The sequence below is a fragment of the Misgurnus anguillicaudatus genome, chromosome 1 (genome assembly GCF_027580225.2).
Source record: "Misgurnus anguillicaudatus chromosome 1, ASM2758022v2, whole genome shotgun sequence".
Classification (NCBI taxonomy): Eukaryota; Metazoa; Chordata; class Actinopteri; order Cypriniformes; family Cobitidae; genus Misgurnus; species Misgurnus anguillicaudatus.
The window spans coordinates 31,787,065-31,809,761 of NC_073337.2; the positions used below are offsets into that span (position 1 = coordinate 31,787,065).

Here is a 22,697-nt window from a genome sequence, read left to right on the forward strand (position 1 = left end):
CGAAGACAACACACAAAAAAATACAGAATGGGCATTAAAACTTCTCAAAGACTGGCTAAAAGAGAAAAAATGGAGACAGACAAGTATGAAGCAGAGGATCTTAATAAGGTATTACGATCATTTTATGCATCTGTGCAAAGTTTGGCGGAAGGATAAAAATGTTAATTTAAAACAAATATGCCAATAAAATGTTTTAAATTCTTATTCATGTCCAGTTTTTTTTCTTATGTGGCAAAATAAGCCCTTCAGTGTGATACGCTTCGCGTCGGGTCCTGATCACACTGTCGGGGCTTATTTCCCGATAACTACCGGCAGCCCTTACTTTACATACGCGGAGGGGAACAGAAGCTTTCTTTGTATTTAAAGAAACACACATACAAAAAGAGTGTGGTTTCATTGAAGCCACAAATGGCCATGTTCAACATTGTATAATAAAAGATCTGTGGTGTATTTTAAGGCTGAAACTAGACCAGTGGCGCTCGTGACTGCTCTTCCGAGGATGGGCTAATTCAAAATAAGTGTTCGGATTGTCATGTGTGTGGTTCCCTTTTCCAAAATATGTGAAGAGTTTGGTTCCAAAACGCAATAAACGCCATTTTTGAAAAAAATGAGTTACTGTCAAAATCAGTATTATATCAGGTCAGTAGTTAAAAGTAAATTCTTAATTTTACGCAAAATCCAATATCCGCCGTGTTATTCTGTCATCTTTTCTCCCTTTTTTCCCAAAATGCGACAAACGCCACTCCCACTTTTTTACAGAACGCAATAACTCCATTTCTGATATTACAGCCCACCGTTCACGCAATGTAAACAAACAATGGCGGACGCGCTGCGTACACGGAGTCCTGGTTTTCCTCATCTACTTTGTACTACGTGATCAACAAACAAAACAAAATAATACTTTAATTGCATCGCTAAACCTGTGATGGTTTTCTGTGATGGGAAAGAAACGTAAGCCATCAGCATCTAATATTTTCCCTGAGAGGCACTCGGGAGACGGGTGCTTGTTCTCCCGACAGCAAGCTTCTCATGCTAACACATTGACCCCAGAGGATCTTATGAAAAACTTTCCATAATTTTACTCAAAGTCAACGAAAATCGAGCAGGACCAAAAACATTTTACAGTCGATCGCTGTGAAAGACGTTAAGCGAAGACGTCAAGTAACCGCAATGACAGTGATCTTAATATGACAAAGTAAGTGTTTTGATTAATAACATTAATGTTTATATTTTTAATTAGTGTGTACAACTAGTCAACTAAATGAATATAACATGGCAAAGATGAATGCACATTTATATAGGCTATTGATTCAATAGATTTATAGCATTTTGAATAAAAACTTGTCATGGATTTATTGCATTTTGTGGAAAAAATAATCCGTTTTGATAATAAATCTTTGAAAATCAACTTATGGATTTGAATTTTTTATGTTTTTATAACCTAAAGATGCTATGTGAAAGTTTGTAACAGAAAATAGTTGTTTTCATCTTGTCACTTTCTTGGTATAGAAAACACGTTTTTACCAAAATTTGTCAAAATGGATTTGTTGCGTTTTTGGAACCAAGCTCTTCATGTGTTCTGCGTGTCGAAAGATCCTGTGTGCATCACGTGTTTTGTCAAAATAAGAGCCTGTGTCCAAATCGTTTATGATAAAAGAGACGCTCACATTCCCAAAATACACGCTAGACACTTCCTTAACAGTAAACTCTGATTACGCATGAGATTATGTGAGTAATGCAAACGTGAGTGTCTCTTTTATTATAAACCCTTTAGACTCGTCTGCAGCAGGCACTTATTTTGGCATGACACGTGATGCACACACCATCTCTCAAAGTGCGGAACACATATTTTGAAATGATGAACCACACACATGACGGGCTACATACATGTTGTGACGAACTTCGCATCATGCGAAAAAAGAAGTCACCGGCCGCAACTAAACTAGACAGGCACATTCTGGGGATACCAGAGACCATCTTTATATTGTTGAAAACAATTAGGTTAAGGGCCCTTTAAATGAAAAAGCAAATAATTTTAAAATAAGCAAATAATTTCATAAGCTCATATCTCCATCTAGTGTGTAAGAAGCGATGTAATATTTTCATAAAACTAAAACAATACTGAATATATGTAGGAGGTCTTGGTTTAATCCATGTACAAACACTCGACTGACTTTCCCATTGTAAAGATATTGGTATATATGCTTTTATGGTTGAGCATCGAAGACCCGTCACCTCTAAGCAACAACGTGAAATTATTAAATATATCTTCATGTGATGTATCAGGACACTTCTTAATTTCATCCTCACACTGGTTTATACATGGCAGGTGTAGTAAATATTAACTGTTTAAATCATGTTTCATGTGTGCTCCCACTACACTGTTTTCTACCGGCTGGCTATTGAAACGGACGTCTCGCAGAAAGAAGGGAAATACGTCACATCTCTTACTTCCGTGTTTGAAAATAAGGTGGAGAGGTCAATACAAAATTAAAAACATGTTAATTTAAATGTTTACTATGTGTGCAGGTGCAGGATGCTGCTGATCCGTGTGCCTGTCTGGGTTCAAGAAAAAAGAAAAAGATGCTGTGATTTCCCTGCATGCTGTCATTTGAGAGCTCATTGTATTTCTGAGTGTCATGTTGAATTTTAATGTCATGTGTTTTAGTTGTGTTCAATAAAATAATTTGTGTACAATTGCTTTGTTTATCATTGATAATTAATATTCTAATATTCAGGGGCGGATCTACCGTGGTGGCATGGGGTGGCAATTGCCACCCTTAGAAAAACCGTTGCCACCCTGTCTGCCACCCCAGCAATGTCCCAAATTCCCAATGTATAAAATATAAATTGTTTCCTCAACTGATTTACATCAGCGGCGCTTTAATGTGATGAGATAATAGCAAGAAAACACGTCTTTCTATTATTGTGTAGTAGTCCAACCTGAGATTAGTGATCCGCAACGCAACCAGCGCGATTCTTTTAATGAATCTAAGCATTTGTACTATCCGGTTCTTTTAACTAATCAAAGCATTTGTATAAATATGTAAGTATTATTATAGTTTATCTGATATTATCTTTGCGCGTATTAATGACAAAGAGTTCAATACTAATCTATTTTTAAAGTACGTTGTGGGTGACGTCACGTATCAACAAGTCATTTGGCGCTCTCCCACGCATGCCGGTGAACGCAGGCAGGCTGGTGCTGCTGGACAGTCTACAAAGATCACCTCAACATATCCAGGTACTGAATTACTGTCATATTTTTTTTACAGATAAATGATTTAGACTAAAAATACGACTATTGATTAACTTAGTATTGCCTGAGGTAGTTGCTTGCTATGACAACTAAATAAATAGCAGATTCGTGGAAGCAGTTCGATCTAACATTTACATTAGCCCACAATGTGAACCAATCATGTCTAGTTAATTTGCTAATTACTGCAATCTTAATAGTCCATTTATGCATATGAAATCCCTCAGTTATGGTGTAGCATAATGTTTTAATTGGTATTTATGAAGGAGATGAAACTAATTAGTGTATAGTTTACATTTAGAAAGCTAGAAAGTCTTAACTTTGTACTTGTTGTTATCTTAGGATACTATGAAAAGAAAGGCTGACATCCACATTTTTTTTAAGCCAAAAAGAAAAGAAAAATCAGAATCAGATAATTTGAGAGTGGAAGGTGCAGAAAAAGATAAGACAGAAAAAGTAATTACAAATGAAGTTGTGAAAGGCAGCGGAGGAGAAGATGGAGTGGTGGAAGAAAGAAATATAGAAATTGACGACAAAGAGCTAGACAGAGGTGATGGGACAGAAGAAATACAGAATGAAGTGAGTGAAGAGGTGGAAGACAGAGGGCTAAGGGAGGAAGAGAGCTCAGACATTGAAAGAGAAGAGAGAGAGCCTGAAACACCAGCACCCTGTGTGTCAGGTGCCCATGGTGTGTTCAGTGTGCCTTTTCATATTATTTTTTACATTAACATAAAATAGTGATATAGAAATAGAGATTTCAGGTAACTACAAATAAACTATTAGGTGTTAAATTATGGCATATTGTAGTATTTAATAAGTGATTTTTATTTGACTTTATCTGACATTTTTATTTTGTTTTCTAGATAAATAAAAATGTAGGTCTGATGGCCCGACCCAGCCAAACCTACAGTTCCCAAAGACCTTTCAAGGCAGAGTCCAGCAGAACTTCCATGCTGACTGGTATAAAAAACATCCATTGCTAGAATATTCACAGGCAAGAAATGCCTGCTACTGCTTTGCTTGTAGACATTTTTCTCTCCCTCATGCTCCAAAGAGTGTTTTACCTCCTTTGAGGGGTACTGTAATTGGAAGAAGGCTACATTTAAAGATAGTGGGTTTTCTTCTCATGCCAAATCTGAGAATCATGTAAACGCAATGGTTGCATGGGCAGAGAACAAAAAGATGCAAAACAAAAATACCTCCAGAAAAAGGTGACCGAATATCGAAAATACATTAAAACGCTAGCTGAAATTCTTGTCCTAACTGCTTCTGAAAATCTAGCTCAGCGGGGTCATCGGGAGTCTTCAGACTCTGAAAGACGAGGTGTGTTTTTAGCCATGCTAGATTTGTTGGGCAACCATGATCCCATTGTTAAAAATAGACTTGAACAGCAACCCAAAAATGCTAAATATACAAGTAAAACCATCCAGAATGAAATACTGTCTTGTTTGGCTGGAATGGTAAAAGAGGAAATCATGCAGGAAGTTAAAGAGAGTGTACAATTTTCTGTCATTGTAGATGAAACTAAAGATGTTCAGAAAAAAGAGCAAATGTCAATTGTCCTGAGATACTATTACAATGGTCTGATTTATGAGAGCTTTCTAGAATTTCAAGAGGCAGAGAAGCTGGATGCTGCTGGGTTAACTGAGAAAATTATTGGCTGTTTGGAGAAGTATGGTTTGGAGTACAAGAAAAATCTTGCAAAATCAAGCAAGCATAAAAGCAGCGGCCAAGCATGCATTTTATGTGCACTGCAGTGCACACTGTCTTAACCTGGTCATAGTAGATGCCGTCAAAACTGTGCCTGATGCTGGCAATTTCTTTTCTTTGTTGGAAAGACTTTATGTCTTTTTGTCTGGATCTTACATCCATCAGAGATGGCTGGAAGTGCAGAGGAACATGTATGGTGGTGTAACAAGGGAGCTCCAGCGACTTAGTGATACACGCTGGGCTTGCAGACATGTAGCATGTCGCAATGTCATGGATAGATTACCTGCTATTTTGCAAGTGCTTGAAGAGATCTCAGCTGAGAACAATCCTCAAAGAGCTGTTGAAGCAAAAGGCATATTGGCTCAAATAGATGTCTTTTTTGTTGGATGTCTTGTACTCTTTCGAAAGGTGTTAAATGATTCTAATATATTATCTGAGATGCTCCAGTCTAAATCTGTTGACCACGCTAAGGCTGTTGAACTCATTGATTCACTTACAGAGACACTGACGCATTATCGTAGTGAGGCCTTTTTTGAAGACCTTTGGTCAGAAATACTTATTACATGTGAAAACAGTGACATTGCAACAGCGCTTAACATCCGAAAGTGGTCAAAACAAATAGCTAAGAAATTTCAAGATTCCATCATTACTTCCACACTTGGACAGCATGTAGAACCAGATAGCAAGGAAACATTTAAAGTAAAAGTGTTCTACCCTGTCTTGGACACCATGATTGGGGAAATGGAAAAACGTTTTTCAGATAACAATTGCAACATCATGAAAGGCATCCAGGCACTAAATCCATCAAGCAGTAGCTTTTTGAGGAAGGAAGAGATTTTCCTTTTGGCTAATGCTTATGAGTCAAGTGTTGAAGATATTAAGCATGAGCTTCACCAGGTAGGAAGAGTACTAGATCAACTTAAGATGAATGGAAAAGAAAGTCCAACTACTTTGATGGAGTTTGTTCATTTTCTGGAGCCATATAAGGATGTTTTCTTTGAACTGTTCAGATTGTGCAAAATAGCTGTTGTGTTACCAGTTAGCAGTGCCACATGTGAACGAAGTTTTTCAGCTCTGAAGATTATAAAAAATCACCTAAGGGCTACAATGGCAGAGAATAGACTGTCAAGTTTGGCTATTCTCAGCATTGAGTCAAAACGCACCAAGGCCTTGAATTTAGATGACTTTGTAAAAAGGTTTGCTGAACAACATGGTAATCGCCAGATTCAGCTGCTGTAGATTCAAGTCACTTGTATCCTTTAGATGCAAGTAGTAGATGTGTCTGCAATTGTACAAATCTATACCAAAGTCATGAACATTTCTAATTTGTTGGACAATTTATTTGTTTGTTGGCCATAAGTTTGTTACAGCAAAATTTGTGAATTTTTGTTGTTTGTTTGTTTCATCCAAGTTTAGTGGTTGTGTAACAAAAAAAAAAGAATAAGATTGACTTTTGTTGCTGTAGTTGCACTAAAACCTGTGCTTTGAAAAAAATTATAAAAATCTCATATTAATCTGGATACACTACAACTTGTGGTTTATATGTAATTGATATGTGTTGGTGACTAAATAAACCAGTACTTGAAGCATTGAGGCTGACATCTATAATCTGTATTGTTTGTCATGCTTTGTAAAAAAAAAACATTGATATGAACTCATAAGTTTCCAGTCCAGCTATTAGGTTTAGGCAAAATCTATCACACAACAGTATTTAAAGGGATAGTTCACCCAAAAATGAAAATTATGTCCTCATTTACTCAATCTCATGTTGTTACAAACCTGTATACATGTATTTGTTCCTATACATGCAAAGGAAGATATTTTGAGAAATGTTTGTAACCAACTGTTCGTCGACCCATTTACCCTAGTATTCATTTTTTCCAACTAGGGAAGTGAATGGGGTCCACAAACGGCTTGCTTACAAACATTCCTCAAAATATCTTACTTTGTGTTTATCAGAACAAAGACATTTATTCAGGTTTATAATAACATGAAAGTGAGTAAATGAACTATCCCTTTAATCTTTATAGACCATTAAAAATGTGCGCCCCATGTATATAAATTGAGTATAGTATTATTTGAATCCACAAAAACCAAAGATGCTTGCTTCAGTGTTGCCACCCCTCATAGTTCTCTTGCCACCCCCTTGCCACCCCATAAATAATTTTCTAGATCCGCCCCTGCTAATATTAATTCAATTCAATTTAAATTAAGTAAATACAACTATTTATTTTTAGTTCAATAATATTCACACATTTTTCAGCTATATCTATGTAACACATCTAAATTTAACTGTAATAGGAAATACATTTTATTATTGAAATCTACTAGATTTTACAGCTTTCAAATTTACTCAGTGGGGTACAGATTGCAAATCTGAGAGCATCTGAGTTAACTCATGCGTATGGTTTATTAATCAGTTAGCATGGTTTATAAACTGAGGGGATAAATTACTAAACTGTGATCATGATTTGCGGGTCTTGTTTTCTCCAAGAGCTCAACATTATTATTCATGAACCTGAAATAAGGTAATAATAGACAATTTCATTATAAAGGCAAATCCTAGGGTTGTAAATGGACATTTAAAACTGACTCTGGATCATTTTTGCACTTAATAAAGCCACAAACCTTCTGTGTAGATATCAGAGAATAATTGAACAGATTATATGTAGATTAATTTATATGTAGTCTTTGGTTACTGCCAGCAGTGCTGTAGGACACAGTTATGAAGATCTTAATAAATAAACAAAACAAACTCTTTCTTTCATAGCTCTCTGTTCATTATCTGAATGCATTCAGCACCGCTATCATCACATAAACAAGAAGATGACCTGGACTGAAGCTCAGAAATACTGCAGAGAAAACTACACAGATCTGGCCACAGTCAACAACATCAATGACATGAATCAACTGATGAAGAGTGTGAATAACAGTCAGACTATTGTCTGGATTGGACTGAAAAGATCAGGTGTTTGGAAGTGGTCTCTGGGTGATCCTGTGAAATATACAAACTGGTCTAATGTAGACTCAAATGGTCCAGATGATTGTGTTTATATGAGAGATGGATCATGGCATCATCAGAGCTGTAATATGAAGATGAGTTTCATCTGCTATAATGGTGAGGAAAGCTTCATAAAATAACATCAAACCTTCACTTAACAAAACATCATCAGATGTAAACATTACAAGACAACGATAATAAACATCACAGATACACAAATATCATCAGATGTAAACTGCCTACTGAAGATAATGTCTTTTCCCCAAGAGTCACAAACATCAACTGAGCACCGTGAAAAACTTCAAGAATGAAATCAAATTGCAATCAAATTTGGGATGAAGTGATTTTTATGACATTGTTTGATTAATCCCATATCTTATTAAACATACCAATACACACAGTACCTTCATATAAACAAAAATAACCAACACATAATCAAACATACCGTATGCTTTCACATCAGGATTTATGAGACATTATGAGAGATCTTCTGATGAAAAATATTCAGCTTATCAAATCACGTGATCGACACACTATTTATTTTCTCCATAGGTGTTACTATTGCCATCATGCAGATTAAATATACAATACACAAATAAGTATTCAATATTACACAACATTTATAACAAAACATTTTAAGAAGTGACAAAAATATTCAGCAAGAAATAAAACTTTATCTGCACCAGCTACAATAATCATCTAAGGGTGTTTTCACATATATAGTTCGGTTCGTTTGGTCCGGACCAAAAGCAAAAAATGATACATTGTAGCTTTTTTAGCAGTTTTGGTTCCTTTTCACACCATACTGATCATTATGTTCCGCACCAGTTGAAACGAACCAAAATGCAGTCATGTGATAAGATACACATCACTCATTGGCCACATGTATTTGAACGTATTTCCTAAACTGCTTCTCGATTGGTCAGAATAAACGTGCGGGAAAATCCAACGAAACTCCGGAAGTAAACAAAAAGAGGAAAACACCTATGGAAAATACAGCAGACACCATGGAGAGACAACTGCGCGCTGTAATTATGTTCGTGGTTGTAATCTACTACACCGCTTGTATACAGCACTCTATGCAAACTCTTCATTTTCAGAATGAAGCGCGGCTGCAGCTTGAAAATATAATTTTAATGCACCGCAAACGGCGAACACGCATCGCAAGACACTTCAGGAGGCGGCGAGCATTACTTTTGCGAAACTGTGACATGCTCATCTTCCGCAAATATTGCCAACGACTGATGAGGTAATGTTATGTGTTGTCTTTCTTTAAATTGTTTTCTGTAAGCTTCTGTAAAGCCTCCAAGGTCTCATTAATAGCATTCTCACTGTGTTATCAACCCCATATTATGCTATTGCTTGCTTGCCATTAAACCGTTTGTTATCTGTCCACTATGCCAATGCATTTCGTACTTTTATTGAGAGTGACAAACTTATTAAAAGTGTAAAATATTAATAGCAAAATGAGATCGACCTAATTAATCTGACAATATAACAGTTTACATATGATAATAATAATGAAAATTAAGATATCTTTTCTTGAAAATTATCATAATGACAGATGTTTATCTAATGTCACAAATTTCATCTTTTTTTAAACCCAGGAGCATTTGGACACGTGCACGTAATGATAGTTGGTGGCCCCACATCAATGCAACCTGGACAGATGATGATTGTCTAAAAAACTTCAGAATGCGAAGAGGCAGTTTCAGACTACTGTGTGACACTCTCCGGCCCTGGCTGACCCGACAGAACACGAAATACAGAGAGGCTGTGCCAGTAGAGACTCGTGTTGCGATTTGTATTTGGAGGTTAGCCACAAACCTGGAGTATAGGTCTATCTCCCAACTGTTTGGTGTTGGGTTATCAACTTGTTGCACTATCACCCAAGAGGTTGTGACTGCCATAAATGTTGTAATGAAGCCTCTGTACATCAAGCATCCCTCCGCAGCTGAGTTCAGGCAGATAATACAGGGTTTTCGAGACAAATGGAGATTCCCTCAGGTGGCAGGTGCAATAGATGGAACCCATATCAAGATCAAAGCTCCACCTGACAACTCCTCTTGTTATTACAACCGGAAGGGAGACTATTCTATCGTTCTGCAAGGTGTGGTGGACCATAGAATGAGATTTTGGGACATTAATGTTGGGCGACCAGGCAAGATACATGATGCCCGTGTTTTCTCCCTCTCTTCACTATTTGAGCGTGGCACTGCAGGCACTCTTTTACCTCATTGGACTGAAACGTTTGAGGGGGTTGATGTTCATCTTTTCCTTTTTGGTGATTCGGCTTACCCTCTACTAACTTGGCTCATGAAAGCTTACCCAGAAGGAGGAGGAGTAACTTAACTAACCAAGAGCAGCTTAACTTTAACTACAGATTAAGCCAAGCCCGTATGAAAGTTGAGCGTGCCTTTGGGTGCCTTAAAGGACGCTGGCGTTGCCTTCTTAAAGAAAATGATGCACACATAACTTTTATAAGCCGCATTGTGTCCGCTTGCTGCGTGCTGCATAATTTCTGTGAGGTACAGAAGGAGGAATTTCTGGAGGGAGAAACAGTTGCAGAGGAAGAGGGACCTGGACCTGATGAACAGGGGCCTGCACAGCAGCAACACGACATTAGAGATGCACTGTGTAGCTACTTTGCTACAATGTGAATAATCAAAGCCTGTAAATAGTTTTGTTTTCAGTATTCACAATAATAAAGAATAGTAGAAATGTGTAATCCCCCTTAATGATCTTTCTTTTTTTTAAGAAAAGTGCTAGTATTGGAACCACCTTATATTGTCTGATTTAAAATGGATTAAAAGAAAACATTTTTGATGTAAATAGTTTTATTTTCTGTTTAATTTGTAACAAATGTACAGTTGACACATTTTAACAAACATTCTTTTCTCCATGTAGTATGAATAACTGTGATAAAGTGCTGTGTCGTATAGATAATAAGAAATTACAATAAAACATTTTTAGGTAACATATTGCTTGTGATTGATTTTAACCTCCATTTACCATGTAAAATGCAATACACAAACACAGTAAACAAAGGTACTATGTTATTATTTCAGTGAATAAGTGGTGCCCTTTAGGGTCTCATTGAGGTTTAACTGACTGCTAACAATAGGCACTGGATTAGCTTTTACACTTGTAAACATACACAATAAAAAAAATAATAATAACATTCTTAACTCTAAAACTGCCTGTTTAACTTCAGATGAATGTAACTTTGCATTAAGAAACATTAAGAAATATGCCAAACATTACGTGCAATATGTGTAGTTTCAAAAATATATATTTTTATACTATATTATCCTTGTGTATCCCAGAAGTTAAAACAAAATGAGGTAGCATATTTCTGAGAAATGTAAACGCAGAAAGTAGTACTTTTTGCTTATTCAGAACACTGAACGGAAACCATGACCATTACCTAGCAATTAAAATGAAAAAAAAAAAAAACATTAACTGAACATTATAGGCAAATCCTTTCCTATATTAAAAAAACAACAGCTACAAGTTGTAGTAGTGTGCACTATGTATAATTGAAGAAGTGCTAGGATGCTCATCTTGGGTGGATGGAGATTCTGATTGCCGATGCTGATGTGGATGATTCACTGGCAGCAGGGCAGTATTGGGTTGGCTGAAACTGCTGGGACAAGGACCAAGCACTAGGGATTGATGTTGGTGGGATTGTCGTGGTCCAGGCTGGTAATTGTAAGGAATGAGATTGAGGCTGACTAGGCATTGCTGCCAGTTTTACAAGACTTTTTCTTTCTTTTTCAAGCTTTGGCTCCAGGAATGGGCAGTCTCCCTCCTCGGATGCTTTCTTCGTTGAAATTGCTCTCTGTGCTTGGATCATCAGACACTCCTTCATCAGCAGCAGCAGTGATTGAGATATCAGTATGGGATGATACATTGCTTGAATCTCCCACTGTTTTGAAATAAACAATTTCTCAGTGTTAGTCATATCATTTTAATGCGGATGAAAATATATATTTCAATGCACAGCGCAAACTGTGTGTGTGTGTGTGTGTGTCTGTGTGTGTGTCTGTCTGTGTGTGTGTCTGTGTGTGTCTAACCGTTCCTCAAAAGGAAGGCTACATCTATCTGGAGGTCGCATGCAGGCTGTTTCGTCATCAAACCTGGTTTATTTAAGTTAACTGAGCAACAAACAACAATTTACGATTAACTAAGAATAATAGTCACCTTTATAATTGTTAATATTCTGAAATAAGAAAGTCTTGATGATGTACACAGCCTACAAATGCGATATACAGAGAATGCAGCCTTCTGTTTGAGAAACGTACGATATAACATGATTACTTTAATGTGAAGTAAATTGATGTCATTTTGGCATAGCGAATGCATATTACAATAGATAACTAGTTACACCATAACTATTAAGAAGTGGTAAACTCACCGTCAATATCTGTGTCAGATGCAGTAGCCCGGTCACCTGTGTTAGCATCATTGGAAGAGGACGAAGTTGAGTTTTCATGGGACTCAACAACATCCACTGGATCAACGTCCGGTTTTGTCCCAAGTATTTTGTCCAGATCATCGTACCAGGGGAACTTGTCTTTCTCGTTACCCGAGCTGCCTGTTTTATTAAGTGCATCTCGCACTTGGATGTACTGCTGGCTGAGTTTTTTCGCCTTAACCCGGCACTGCTCCACAGACCTATGAAATCCCCTATCCCTGAGCTGTTTGCTAAATAAAGAGAAAACCGCGCTGTTCTTATGAGTTTTTGAAAGTTGTGATCTAATATGTTCATCAGACCAAATTTCTATGAGGTTTCGCACCTCCTCGCAACTCCAAGTCTGTCCGCGACCTGCCATTGTTGTGCTAATACTGCTAATGTAAACAAGCACTTCCTCATCCCATAATGCACAGCGCCGCTAAGTTCGGCAGCTGGTTTAGTTCAAAATGCGAAATATCTCTTGCAGTTAGGTCTGTTCGGTCTCAGATCGTGTTCTCACCACAAACGAAACCGCTCCAGAGTTCGTTTGAAAGCGTACCGAGACCACCTCTGCAAGCTGGTCTCGGTCCGTTTGTTTGGTCCGCTTTTGGTGCGCACCAGAGTTCGATTGCTGCATTCTCACCTGCCCAAACGAACTGCACCAACTGAGCAATCGAACTCTGGTACGATTCAATCGAACTAAACAAGGCAGGTGTGAAAACCCCCTAAGAATTTAAAAGATCTGCACCATCCAAGACTCCTATAAATATATATTATTATCTCATCCTCAGTGTCACACACTTGCACTCATTAAGCATCTTATTGCCATAATACACCTAAAAACATGAAGAGTAATTACACCAAATATAAAAGTATATATAGTATATAGCTATACTGCCATAAATGTATATAATAAATAAATCATAATACATATAAATATATCAAACATGTTTTACAAAACAACAATAAGAAACATCACGGTTAAGAAACAAAAGTGCTTTGATCTGAGAACATTTGATCTTATTGTGTGATGATATTTTTTATTGTCTAATTGTCACATTGGTTTAAAAGCTGGATTTTATCTTTATTTTCTTAAACAGAGAGCAGTAAAGGATTCATCATTAATGATTCTTCAGTATCATGGAGAGCCGCTCAGATCTTCTGCAGACAGCATCATACTGATCTGACCAGTGTGAGGAATCAGACTGAGAATCAACAGATTCAGAAGATCATGAATGACAAAAACATAAATGAAGTCTGGATTGGTCTGTTCAGTGACTCATGGGAGTGGTCAGATAAAAGTGAATCTGGATTCAGATACTGGATGTCTGGTTGGCCTACTGCTAGTGTTAGTTCACTGTGTACATGGATCAGAATGATTAATCCGGGTCAATGGACTAATGTGGCTTGCAGTAACTCTCAGACCTTTGTGTGTCATGAAGGTCAGTAATAAAAGTCAATGTGTGTTTGATGACAGTTTGAGTTTCTTCATGATTAAAATGATCTCAGTATTTGAATCTTCAGAAGATGATGCGCTGTAACTTTACTCAGTATCATTTCTAACTAGTTTTTATTAAGTTAAAGTTCATTTCTATACTTCTTGCTCTAAGTCAGTGCTTCTCAATTATTTTCTGTCACGCCCCCCCCCCCCCCCCCCTAGGAAGAAGTAAACATTTCGCGCCCCCCCCCAACTCTCCGCCGCGACTGTAAATAGTATAATTTGTCTATAAAATTACACGTCTGCAAAACATTGTATCCTTATTAACATTAAAGAAAACACAAAAAAAGAAATATCAATCAACTAACAAAAAAGAATAACTTTATTAACATTGTTTTTTAGTCTGTAACAGAAAAGACTAAAAATGCATCAATTTGCCTGAAATAAAAAAATCTATCCTTATTTACAGTATATTTTTTGACCATTTAATACTGAAAAATTAAATTTAAATATAATCAATAAATAATAATAAAAAACTCAAGCGGCTTATCAGTGTGTTTGGGGTGTAATGTCTTTAAGTGACGGTGCAAAAAAATCACTTCCTGAAAAAGTATTTTCCCCGGGGTCTTGCGCCCCCCTGGTGTCGCTTCAAGCCCCCCCTGGGGGTCCCGCCCCACTATTTGAGAAGCACTGCTCTAAGTGAAGCTAACAGAAGAGGTCATATGATGGTTTATAAAAACAAGCATTATTTTGTTTATTTGGTGTAATATGATGTGTTAACATGCTTTAAGATTTAGAAGCTGTCACGGTCGGTTTAAAGGAGAGGACCCAAATGCAGACACTGTAAAATAACTGAAGGTTTATTTAAATAATAAACACAAAAACCCACGAGGGGGTAAAACAGGTGATAAACAATTATGCAGTAAACACAAAACCGGGAAACAGACACTGGATACAAAGTAACATAAATACTGATGCTGAGATTCAGGAACACAAAGGACATGAACAACACACTAAATCTCGACGAATGAACGAGCACAAGACAGAGAACGAGAGGGCATAATAAAGAGACAACTCAAATGGGGAACAGGTGTACATGATTAATTAATCAAGACGAGAGCACATAAGGAAGTAGGGTAAAAGTGACAAGACACATGCTAAGTCCCAATTCGCATACTATCCGTCCTAAATAGTATTCGAAACTAGAATTAGTACGTCCCAAATCGTAGTATGTTGAAATGAGTATCCCAAAGATACCCGGATGATCTACTATTTCCGGCTAGAATTCGAATTGCAGATCGATCCACACTCTTAACGGCTAATATTGCCCACAACCCATTGCGTGCGGGAGGGAGGAGCTGTGTGGTGATGTAAACATGGCAGCCAGACGCAGCAGCGGAGATGTGCCCTCAGCTTTTAAGTGTAAGAATTCAAATGTTTAACCCTAATTAAAGTTATCTTTCATTGTCTCGTAATATTCGGTTGATGTTGTAAAAATAAAGTACCATGGCTGTAGTACTGTGTCATGCATGTGCCTTTTTTATGTATTTCTTTTTATGTTTCTGTCTTAAATTTATACCTTACTATAAACCCTTGTGAAAATAAACACCTTTTACTACACTAACCATAGTTTAACCACACTGACTTATTTGTAGTTATACTGTGGCTGTACAAATGTTAACTTCATTAAGAAATATGGTTACTACACTTTTACTATAGTAAAAGCATGGTTCATTTTCATTGCAGTATTTTTGATTTGCATACATAAGTATAAAATAAGCATAAAATACATTAAACAATAGTTATACTATAAACTTTATCTATTTTGACTTTAAAATAAGTAGCTTTCGTTACACACATTGTTGCACATAAACATCATAACCAGCCGCCTCACAAACGACGAGAAACGACCTGCGTTTGGTGTGCGTAACTAGGCAACCACGTTGTCGTTCACGTTGCATGACGTCATCGAAGTACGTCCCAGAACACGCATACTCTTTTGTTACACACTCAAAAGTATGTACATTTTCCTCACAAAAACAGTACATACTTTTAGGTCGTAGTATAAGTAGGCGAATTGGGACTCAGCAACAGACTGTTTCTCAATTCCAAGAACCCAAAGAATGGACTTGTGTTCTTGTGGATACTGGTCTTGCCAGGCGACCTCGGAAGAACGAACTCAGAAGGTCGCGAGAACATAGAACGCACCTGTAAAAATTGAGATGTGTGAGATCTTACTGCTGGTCACGTGACCTCACCATATTACAACTCGAAAGTCTGAACTAGATGAATCCTCGATATCAAGAAATAATCAGGGTATATTAACGCTTACGATCTACTTGATTTCTTGAGAATTGGAATTGATCTTCGACTGTTAATGATGACGTAGGGCGAGGACACAAGGACTCAAGATCGCTGAAGAACGCATATTGAGAAACAGCCACTGGGAACACGTGACACCAACACATGATGTGACCACACGTGTCCCCACACAAAACACAATGCTGCCATGATCTTGCCCTCTGAAATCAGACCTGATTCTCACACAAAGGTCTGGCCAGACCATGACAGCAACAAGACACTGGGAACACGTGGAAGCCACACACACAATATAACTCCACGTGTCCCCACACAGAACATAGTACTGTCATGGTCTTGCCAAATGTACTCAGACCTGAATTTAGTACAAAGGTCTGGCAAGCCCATGACAGAAGCACTGTATTTACATTATTGTAGCTCATCTCTGCCCCGTCATTTTTTAAAAGCTCATCATTCCAAAAAGCGTAATGTGCTCTGATTGGCCAGCTCACTCCTGGTTTGTGATTGGCTGAATACCTATCTCTCCCTCCCTCTCTCTCTCTCTCTCTCTCTCGCTCTCTCTCTCTCTCTCTCTCTCTCGGTTTGAATTGCATGCTTTTCTTAACCTTTTCAGTCTAGTAGTTAACTGGTAATACATTTCTGATAGAGATTAATTTAAAGTGAAGAACTGGACAGGAGCTGTAAATATCAGAAGTGTCTTTAGATGTGTAATCTAACTCCAGGTGTTCAGCTAATAAAAGTTAACATCACTACAGCTAACTAACTCATTACTCATCTCTGACTTTAGATGTGAAGACAGTAGTTACCTGTGAACATGACACTGCCCATCTCAGCTGTGGTGAGTTCATTTATTTTTCATGTTTGAGTGATTTAAGACCTTTTAATGTAATAATAAAATAAATATTCACTGATGTCATTTAAATAAATATGAATAATACATCTCTAGTTAATGTTATAACAGATGAGGGAAACATTAAAGTGATTTCAGCCAATTATGGGCGGACAGACAACACAACCTGCTCCACTGGAAGAACAGCTAATCAGATCTCAAATGTTGACTGCAGTCTAAACTCAACCCTAAGTGTGATGACCAATCAGTAAGAAGAGTTCACATCATTACACTTATAGAGATATTCAAATCATCATTATTTTATATTCATCTGATCTTCATCTTTATAATCATTGTTTGTTTTTTCTCACAGATGTGATGGAGAGCTGAGCTGTTCTATTGATGTGAGGAATACAGCTTTTAATGCTGACCCCTGTCCTTACATTAACAAATACCTGAATGTGTCTTATGAATGTATCATACCACCATCATCACCACCACCACCATCATCATCACCACCACCATCATCATTATCATCATCACCACCACCACCATCATCATCATCATCACCACCACCACCACCAAGTGAGTAATACATCTAATTTATTCTGTATTATAGATAGTGTTACGTCCCTCGTTAGTTAGATGTAATTTGTCTAGGAATATTATTATAAGACGTAACAAAATAGCTGTGTGTGTATCATGGTGGCAACAGGAAAACCACAAGACAAAAAGGCAGACAACCAAACCAGCAATCTCATTGCAAAGTGTTTCATTAGAATATAAGTTAAATATGAAAAGTAGTATCAATATAGTATAAAGGAATAAATATTTACAATATATACAATAAGCAAGAACAAACAAACATTGACAAACTGGAGGAGAGGAAGGAGCGGGAGAGTGGAGCTTAAATCAAAGAACCAAATATAATCATAAAGAAAACTAACTAAGGAGTAGAAAGCTAAACTAACTAACAAAAGAAAATGTAGAAAGAAACATCTTCAGCGTGCAAGACGCTATAACTAAACCATACTATCTAACAAAACAAAACATACATAATTACAGTGGGGCAAAAAAGTATTTAGTCAGCTACCAATTGTTCAAGTTCTCACACTTAAAAAGATGAGAGAGGCCTGTAATTTTTGTCAAAGGTACACGTCAACTATGAGAGACAAAACGAGAAAAAAAATCCAGAAAACCACATTGTCTGATTTTCCAAGAATTTATTTGTAAATTATGGTGAAAAATAAGTATTTGGTCAATAACAAAAGTTTATGTCAATACTTTGTTATATACCCTTTGTTGGCAATGACAGAGATCAAACGTTTTCTGTAAGTCTCCACAAGGTTTTTACATATTGTTGCTGGTAGTTTGGCCCATTCCTCCATGCAGATCTCCTCTAGAGCAGTGATGTTTTGGGGCTGTCGCTGGGCAACACGGAATTTCAACTCCCTCCAAAGATTTTCTATGGGGTTGAGATCTGGAGACTGGCTAGGCCACTCCAGGACCTTGAAATTATTCTTACGAAACCACTCCTTCTTTGCCCGGGCGGTATGTTTGGGGTCATTGTCATGCTGAAAGATCCAGCCACGTTTCATCTTCAATGCCCTTGCTGACGAAAGGAGGTTTTGAGTCAAAATCTCACGATACATGGCCCCATTCATTCTTTCCTTAACTCGGATCAGTCGTCCTGGTCCCTTTGCAAAAAAACAGACCCAAAGCATGAGGTTTCCACCCCCATGCTTCACAGTAGGTATGGTGTTCTTTGAATGCAACTCAGCATCTTTCTCCTCCAAACACAAGAAGTTGAGTTTCTACCTAAAAGTTATGTTTTGGTTTCATCTGACCATATGACATTCTCCCACTCTTCTTCTGGATCATCCAAATGCTCTCTAGCAAACTTCAGACGGGTCCGAACATGTACTGGCTTAAGCAGGTGGACACATCTGGCACTGCAGGAATTGAGTCCCTGGCTGCATAGTGTGTTACTGATGGTAGCCTTTGTTACTTTGGTCCCAGCTCTCTGCAGGTCATTCACTAGGTTCCCCCATGTGGTTCTGGGATTTTTGCTCACCATTCTGGTGATAATTTTTACCCTACGGGATGAGATCTTGCGTGGAGCCCCAGATCGAGGGACATTATCAGTGTTCTTGTATGTCTTTCATTTTCTAATAATTGCTCTCACAGTTGATTTCTTCACACCAAGCTGCTTACCTATTGCAGATTCAGTCTTCCCAGCCTGGTGCAGGTCTACAATTTTGTTTCTGGTGTCCTTTGACAGCTCTTTGGTCTTGGCCATAGTTGAGTTTGCATTCTGACTGTTTTAGGTTGTGGACAGGTGTCTTTTATACTGCTAACAAGTTCAAACAGGTGCCATTAATACAGGTAACAAGTGGAGGACAGAGGATCCTCTTAAAGAAGAAGTTACAGGTCTGTGAGAGAAAGAAATCTTGCTTTTTTGTTATTGACCAAATACTTATTTTCCACCATAAATTGCAAATAAATTCCCAAAAAATCAGACAATGTGACTCTCTGGATCTCCTTCCCCATCCCGTCTCTCACAGTTGAAGTGCACCCACGACGAAAACCACAGGCCTCTCTCATCTCTCCAAGTGGGAGAACCCGCACAACTGGCGGTCGACCAAATACTTTTTTGCCCCACTGTAGCTCCACTCGTTTATGCTAGTGTGTCTAATACATGATGAAACGACTACGTGCAAATGTAGGTCGCGACCTGCTTACCTGTCTCACGACCTCTCCAACCAGGCTACACATCTCTACAGAAGGACATGGTTAAGTGTACGCGGCCGGTGTTCCACGTTTCCAATCAAGCATGAATTAAACACAGGAGCCCCAAACAAACACTCGCCGCATTTAGAGCGGGACGTGAGATTTTTACAGGTACATCAATCGTAACATTCACGTTTCAAATCAAGCATGAATTAAACACAGGAACCCCAAACAAGCGAGCACAACAAACGCAACGTCTCTCCCCAACCCAGAGTTTGTCTTTGAGCTGCCGCCATTGAAGTTTGAGCCATTCATAAACAGCTCTGTGAGCAGCGATTGGTGGCGCGATCCGTGACGTCAGACCCTTACGTCCGCAGATTGACAGATGGATCGTCAAATCAGAATCCACACCTGAAACACAGCATACAGACACGCACACATATGCAGCAACAAAACACTTGTATAACAGCGTACGTAACACTCCCCCCCTTAAAACTAAACATAAAGCAGTTTTTTTAAGCTCTAGACAACGTATCAGCAATGACATTCTCTGAACCTTTTTTATGCTTTATGATTAAGTTATAGCTCTGCACAACCAACGACCAACGCATAAGGCGTTGGTTGTGATTGTACATTCTGGACAAAAACACCAAGGGATTGTGGTCAGTATACACAGTGATGGGCAGAACCCATGACCCCACATAAACCTCAAAAAATTGTAGAGCCAAAATCAAACCTAAAGCTTCCTTCTCGATGGTAGAGTAATTTCGTTGATGTCGATTGAATTTTCTAGAGAAGTAGCAAACTGGATGCTCTAAACCAAAATCATCATACTGAAGAAGCACGGCTACCATGCCTAAAGCACTGGCGTCGACTTCTAGTTTAAAAGAGCGTTTAAAATCTGGGGCAGCAAGAACAGGGGCACTGGTTAACAACAACTTTGCTCCTTCAAAAGCATGCTGACAAGCGTCAGTCCAAATAAAAGCGTTAGCTGGACTTAACAAATCAGTCAAAGGATGCACTACGGTAGAGAAGTTCCGGCAGAAACTTCTGTAGTACCCAGCCATGTCATGATCGGTTTAAATAAAAGAGAGAACCCAAACGCAGACACAACTGAAATACAAAACTGAAGATTTATTTAAACACAAAAACCCACGTGGGGGTAAAACAGATAAATAAACACGGAAGGTAAACACGAAACAGGAACAAAACACTGGAACCAAATAAACATGGATTACGGAGTCAGAAACACGGGATACATGAACACTCTGACTAAACAACTGTAGACAATGAACGCGCACACCACAGAGGACACGAGGGCATATAAAGACAGCACATCAATGGGGAACAGGTGAACATAATTAATCACTTAAGACACGAGTACATAAGGGAGTAGGGTAAAAGTCACAAGACACCGGGAACATGTGGAAACCACACACACAATGTGATTCCACATGTCCCCACACAGAACATAATACTATCACGGTCCTGCCAGATGCACTCAGACCTACATCTAACACAGATGTCTGACAGGACCGTGACAGTACCCCCCTCTATAAAGGCGGATTCCAGACGACAAATAAACATTAAACACGAGGAACAAGAGACTGAACAACAGACAACACCCAAGAAATAACAATAACAAACATCAATGGAAGACAAACATAAGTAATAAACGGGTTGGGGTGATTTAACAGAAACAGTACATGATGAAGGGGTGGTGGGGCAAAAACAGGGGGAACAAAAAGTCCAGGGTGCAGAAAATGAGTCTCACGACTCTGCTGAAAAGCAGAGGGGTGACGCGGTCCGGATTGCGCAGCTGGCTGCGCAGGCGGCTGCGCCGGCGGGTGACGTGTCTCCGGCTGCGCCGGCGGGTGACGTGTCTCTGGCTGCGCCGGCGGGTGACGTGTCTCCGGCTGAGCCGGCGGGTGACGTGTCTCCGGCTGCGCCGGCTCCGAAGCTCTCTTCGTCCTCTTCTTCCTCCGTTTAGAGGCAGGGAGGTCAGGACGGAGACTGGCCGCGGAGTTAATCTCCTGCACCGGGGGAACGAGAGCAGGCTTCCCCAGCTTGATCGCCCCCGTAAGGATACCCCCTAGCTTAGGTGCGGGTGAAAGGGGTCGGGCAGTCTCAGCTGGGCTCTGTCGTTGAGCGAGGCAGTCTACCAAATCCCAGTAGGACAGCTGGAGTAAACTACCTCGCTCCTGAATCGGTGGAGGGTCATCCATTCCCGCCACCAGATAAGCGCTGGCTAAGAACTCCGGGTAGCATCCCTTCCTCTTCTCGACCGCCCGGGCGTAGTCATTAAGGGGAAGCCCCTTCTGCGGTGGGAAGGGACTACTGCCGGAGAGAGTCTGGCTGGTGATCGAGGACCACCATTCCGGGTCCGACACACACTGCATGCTATGTCCGCTGGGTTCAATTTGGCGCGTTCATTCTGTCATGATCGGTTTAAATAAAAGAGAGAACCCAAACGCAGACACAACTGAAATACAAAACTGAAGATTTATTTAAACACAAAAACCCACGTGGGGGTAAAACAGATAAATAAACACGGAAGGTAAACACGAAACAGGAACAAAACACTGGAACCAAATAAACATGGATTACGGAGTCAGAAACACGGGATACATGAACACTCTGACTAAACAACTGTAGACAATGAACGCGCACACCACAGAGGACACGAGGGCATATAAAGACAGCACATCAATGGGGAACAGGTGAACATAATTAATCACTTAAGACACGAGTACATAAGGGAGTAGGGTAAAAGTCACAAGACACCGGGAACATGTGGAAACCACACACACAATGTGATTCCACATGTCCCCACACAGAACATAATACTATCACGGTCCTGCCAGATGCACTCAGACCTACATCTAACACAGATGTCTGACAGGACCGTGACAAGCCATTCCTAAAATCCGACGTAGCTCTCGCCGTGTTGTGTTGGAA

The 22,697-nt window shown here is 39.0% G+C and overlaps 1 protein-coding gene across 1 annotated transcript in view; it reads left to right on the forward strand.

Annotated features, from left to right (window-relative positions):
- The window catches only part of LOC129431801 (macrophage mannose receptor 1-like), a 169,149-nt gene that overhangs the window by 136,791 nt on the left and 9,661 nt on the right, over positions 1–22,697 (forward strand). The window contains exons 8-9 of the mRNA XM_073870604.1: positions 7,737–8,084; positions 13,524–13,865. Coding sequence (XP_073726705.1) covers positions 7,737–8,084; positions 13,524–13,865 — 690 coding nt within the window. The remainder of the gene's footprint in view (positions 1–7,736; positions 8,085–13,523; positions 13,866–22,697) is intronic.